We start from the raw sequence: 5,951 nt of genomic DNA on the forward strand, positions 1-5,951 counted from the left end.
CCAGCTGTTTGGAAACATCACGTCACTGTACCAGCATGTGAGAAAAAAGCTTACGTTTTTCTACCGCACGGAAAAAATTCTCCCGTAAATTTTTGAAAATTTGAGTAGGCTATTTATTTTTGAATATCAGCTTAGCATAGGCCTAGATAAAAATATAACTTGTTAAAAAACAAGCGTAAACAATCACAAATAAGTTTATTATAGTACCATCACTGTTTATAATGCATTTGCAATTAATTACGGGTAGCTGCTGAAAACACGGAATAGCAATACACTTTGTTTATTAAAAAAGTCGATGCGCCCTTCCTTCCGATGCCCGGCCTGAGACCATGCCTGCAGTGTGATTTGATATCTAAACAACCCCGTAAACAACACGCTCTTTGACCCGTAGAACAGGCCTACAGTTAACTTTTTGCATAAAGTTAATTTTATCGAGCTGTTTCATGAAAATAATCACACAATTATTAATTAATTGTCGAAAATAATAATTAAAAATATGGCTCCAGCTAATAAACGCAAAATTCATGTGCTTTTAATTCACAATTCAAGAAGTACGTTCGCCACTGGTGGCGTACCATCGAGGTCAAAGAACTCAACTCTGGAAAAAGTATACTGTTTGAAAGCATGGAGGTCCATGTTGTTGTTTATGCTGTAATATCTGTGAAGAACCGTGGAATGGCCGAGTTTTATGTGATTGTGATAACAAAAATCTTACGTTCTATATTCAGTTTTGTGACTTGGAAATGGATAGTTTAGAGGCCTGCACTCTCGTTACCTTACCTGGCCTAAGCCTAGCCGCCTCGTCAAGCCATTTTTTCCTGTACTAGCTAGGGCATAGACTAGGCCTAGCCCAAACCGTCCTTAAAATACCTTAGGTCTAGACCTCAGTTAAGGTTTTTGAAGTCAAGCTATGTACACCTAGACAAGACTATCGATATTTTAACAAGAATAAAAAAAATTAGGTTACATACATTTTGAGATAATATTTTCGCTATTTTTTTATGTTTACAGACTTGTTTGCCATGATTGAACTGCATCCAAATTCTGCTCTTCTCTTAGCAGCAAAGAGACTACTACTACTGTTGAATACAATATTAAATTAACAGATGCCAAAAAAGAACTGTAAATTGATGTAATTAATGATATTGATGTAGTAGGCCTAACTGTAAATAAATGAATATTGTACAATATTAGACTAGGCCTACTGTACAGATTAGTAAATTTCAGAATTTATGTAATTTCATGGTATTAATTTACATTGTGTAAATAAAAATGAAAGGAAGAGCAAGTTAACTGTGTGATTGATCATTGAATGTCAAGTATTTGATATTATGAGTAGTTGAGTATTGGTTGCAATGCGACACGCATTGTATTTGCAGGCGGCCAAAGGTTCCCGACAAAATCTCCTACGAATGGAGTTCTTCAACTTGGGACCCCTGGAATATAAAGAATTTGGTAAAGGTAGACCAGACCCAATTAGGCTAGGCCGAGTTGAGGACAAGCCGTCCAAGCTGTCACGGTAAAAGTTGCCATCCTAAATAATTGTAGGCAGTCCAAAAGATGACCGGACAGCCTGCTGGCTAATATACGCATGAATATATATATAATTTATATTTCCAGTAATAATTTTTTCTATGCTATCCTACCTATGAAATAGCATGAAATATTTGTTTTATTTAGTCTATCTTTAAATTTTTATTTCGTGAAATATTGCAAACTGATGGGCGCAACCATGTTTGTTGTTTTGTCTTGTCTCCGTTCACCACAGAGCGTTCCTCCTTGTTTCTTTTTTGCGCTGTGGATGTCTACTTCCAAAGTGATAGAAATGCCAACACGCTGATTGGCCAACTTGGCTTTATCTCTAACTAATGCACAAAGCATGAGATGTAAGCATCGGATCGGAGTTTATGCAGCCACAGAGTGTTTTCTTTTCCAGAGGTAATAGTTAGGTCTTACTAATATAAACCTAATCCTAAGTAAATCTTAATGCTTTGCATCGGCTACCGTGTATACAAATACACTTTTTTTATACTACTACTAAACTAGGCCTTTTCTAGATAGAAGCAAAGACTAGGCTACTGTAGCCTAGGCCTAGACGGGACAATGATAGAATGGAACTGCTGGGGAGAAGCCCAGCCGGCTAGCGTTCGGATGGATGGTAAACAAGTCTAGACCTTAAAAAACCAAAAAAAAAATCAGGTCGGGGGATTTTCTGATGGTCAGGGGATTTTCTGATGGTCGGGGGATTTTCTGATAGTCGGGGATGCTACGTGGCCTAATGAAGACTTGCCTCAGGAAATGACCGGAAATGATATTTTTGACCTTTGACCTAATTTTAATAAAATAATTTCAAAATCACCATAACTACTCAACATATACTTTAGGGTGGTTTTGGTCTCAAATTGATCAGAATATATAAGTTTGTATAATTATGTTAATGTAATTTCTGTCTCCTTTGCTACTAAATATTGAGATATTTTTTTTTTTGTCAACTGATGTTTGTCCAAATAAATACAGTCAATATTAAACTGCAAATGAAATGCCATTTCTGGATCTCTGATCTAAAGATACCAGAATTTCAATGTTTCCATAATTCATAAACTTAGTCTTGGTTTTGGTGTCATATGAAGCATTTTCAAATAATCAAAATTATAATCATGAACCCCATATACCTAGTGTAATGTCTACACCTCTATTTGTAATATAAACATGGTCTAGGTCTCAATTTGTACCAGGCATATTGTTTTATATTAAATTATCTGACACGAAATGATACAGAATTACGATTTTGAGAACATTATATTTCTAATAAAGTTAGTCTTACTTCTAGTTCTGTATGTGATGTTGGCAACCAAAAGTTTATTCTAATGTTATATCTTGTGAAGTGTTGCTGTATAAAGTAAGATTGCAAAAACCAATCAGTGCAAGTGCAAAAAGAATGGACTCGTGTGTACATATCTTTGCAGCTGTTGTGAGAAGGAGGCATTTGAGAACAAAGATGATAACGACTTTTTTTCAAAGCAAGTTTTGTTACAGCGAATATAGACTTGTATTATATTCCAAACAATTTCAGACAAAAGTCTATGTTTAGTGGTTATGGAGATATAGACATTTCATTAACATAAGGTCAAAGGTCAGAAATGTCATTTCCTGTAATTTTAGGAAGAAACTCTTTATTAGAGTGAATATAAATTTACATATTCTGAACAATTTGAGATCAAAACCAAGTCTCTATGTTAATTTTGTTATAGAGATATAGAAATTATTTTAACATTAGGTCAAAGGTCAGAAATATCATTTTCCAAGGAAAGTTTTAATTAGAGCGAATATAAAGTTATATATTCTGAACAATTTGAGACCAAAATTAAGTCTCTATGTTGAGTAGTTATGGAGATATAGAAATGTCTTTATCATAAGGTCAAAGGTCAGACATGACATTTCCAGCGAAGTTTTTCATTAGAGCGAATATAAACTTATACAAATAATTACAAACAATTTGAGACCAAAATCAAGTTTCTGTGATATGCAGTTGTCAAGATATGGACATTGTTAAATTCAAGGTGGCAGACTTCAATCGGAATCTGCCGCCATTCCAAAGTTGCCAACATGTTTTTTTGTGACCTTTTGTGTTATTTGGTACTTAAGCGCGAAAATGTGAGGCAGACCCTAAATGTGCTAGTCTCATGCAAAATGTGTGAAATTTGGTAGGTTTGCAGTACATTAACTATGAAGTAGAGCGAAGAAATGACAATGGAATTGATGAAGGAAAATTTCTCAAACACAGGAAATAATGGATGAGTTAAAATACATACAGTAGACAGATAGACTGATGTATACTAGATCTGCAAATTGCAAGGGAGAGAAAACATTTAAAAACTGTACCAATATCTGTATATGCTTGAACAGTTGCCTTCTTCCAGAAACAAGCGAAATGAAACCAATTCGGTATCTTGCCATCAAAAACAGGTGACTGTAAATAAAACAAAAAAAAAGAACTTTGTTACTGGTAATGGCAGAAGAATAATCAAACCACTAGGTCATAAAATCATAATTTATTATGTATTACAGTATCACATTCCATCTAGCCTCTGGACATCTGATACCGCATTACATTGCCTGGTACTGTACAGTACCTACTTGGCTAGAGGGAGGATTTTTCCAATACAAGAATCTAAATTCTAAGTATAGATCCCTTTCGGTGTTTACAATTGTTTACAATTGATTAAGATGTTCAAGTTAAACCTAAGAGAGTAATCTTGAAATTTTGTCAGGTTATAATTTTCGTTTTTGCAGCTCTATTGTGAACAAAAGGCAAATTAATGTAGATTTTATTAACTTTCACTGTTCTAGTGGGATACTGCTGAGGGATAGGCCTACTGTAGTGTTTACAAAACAATGGGCTGGACGGAAAGTACAGTTAAGGTGTGCACTCTTCAGCATTTGGGGATAAAAACAAATTGTTGATTTGAAAACACATCCCACAATGCAATGCTTTTTGCTTAACACGGTTTCAAAATTACAAGTATAAATGAGTGTCAATGGTGGATCGGCCTCCAGCACTAATTAGTTATCAATGACACAACACCGTGTTCAATCCAACAGTGTAGTATAAACACAGCCTAGGTCTACGGTAGGGTCCCCTCCATTGAGACACTATAGGTGGAAATATTTTTGGCTGGAAAGTACTGTATGGTTAGAAAAATAGCTTCTATCTTAACACTATGCTAAACTTCTATTCAGGGGCCCTGTTTTTAAATGCTTAAACTGTTAAAAAATAAGTAGCTGTGCTTGATTACTAAAGTTATCAGACTCAGGGCATGTTTTTACTGAATAATGCCAACAACATGTGTTTTTTTTAAACGGTTAAATTCCTTCCAAACGCATTTCTAGTGAAAAGTGCAACTGATAAAAACATGGTAATGCGAGCCTTGGTAGGTGGGCAGAGCTTATAATGACGATCACCTACGGAAGTTAAAGTTAACCTCACTTCCTGTCCGCATGCTGCGAAAGAAGTAAACAACGCACTGTGAACGTATGAAAAAAATTATGCTAAGCCTAAAGCATGTTATCCTGTTGGTTTTTTCTTTGCCATAAATTCCCGCGAACGAACGATCAAACCAACAAAGTGGTCAATTTGGGTCACCAAAGGGTCATGACTAACACAGTATTGCATTGCAGCTGAAAGTGTACCACAAAACTCATGTTTTCTAAACGCCAACCATATAACGAATGCGTGTTAAAACACGTGTTTTTAGACACATTCCTAAACCATGTTTTTGTTGTTTGGCCCATTTCTGCTGGGAAAAAAACATGCTTTTTAATAACTGTTTAAAACGCGTTTTTTTGCTCAGCAGAAACAAGCCCTCATGTTGTTGGACAATCATTCACATAATTTAGATGATCATGTCCATGCATTATCAAGAAAGGATAAGTCACTACTCGTCGTCAGATTTGGATCCCGTATACGAAGTTATGAAGGCCAAAGCGAAACTAAAGTGATGAAATATTAATGATCATTTGACAAAAGCCAACCCTCAGTTACAAACGTGCGAGGGACTAAAAAAAGCATAGAAAGGTGAATTCAACTTGGACAAGAAATGGTAATATATTTATTCAACGTACGTGCCATACTACTAGCACTAATTGGTACCTTATTTGTCATAAAAAATATTATGAGGTGGGTGTATCGCAATCAATTGGTTAATAATGTGATGATACCTGTGTGTGGAAAGACACCTCACTTTACCCCAGCTCTGCGATCAAATAAATCAGTACCCACAAGAGTGATATGAATCAAATAAGAGATATAAATAACAGGAACTCTCCCTCGCACTACCCTGGAAACAAATCTGCACCTGCCCCTGTTGTGTAGTGGTAAAGGGCGCTACAACTAGTGATGAAGTGACCTAATGCACTTGTCAAATCAAATGTAGTCCTGGCACCCCCCCCCC

The 5,951-nt window shown here is 35.7% G+C and overlaps 1 protein-coding gene across 1 annotated transcript in view; it reads right to left on the reverse strand.

The window, feature by feature from the left end:
* The window catches only part of LOC117100893 (poly [ADP-ribose] polymerase 1-like), a 144,769-nt gene that overhangs the window by 134,863 nt on the left and 3,955 nt on the right, over positions 1–5,951 (reverse strand). Inside the window, exon 2 of the mRNA XM_033240724.1 lies at positions 3,883–3,970. Coding sequence (XP_033096615.1) covers positions 3,883–3,970 — 88 coding nt within the window. The remainder of the gene's footprint in view (positions 1–3,882; positions 3,971–5,951) is intronic.

The sequence above is a fragment of the Anneissia japonica genome, unplaced genomic scaffold, assembly GCF_011630105.1.
Source record: "Anneissia japonica isolate Jap-2015-1 unplaced genomic scaffold, ASM1163010v1 scaffold287858_len863314_cov180, whole genome shotgun sequence".
Taxonomy (NCBI): domain Eukaryota; kingdom Metazoa; phylum Echinodermata; class Crinoidea; order Comatulida; family Comatulidae; genus Anneissia; species Anneissia japonica.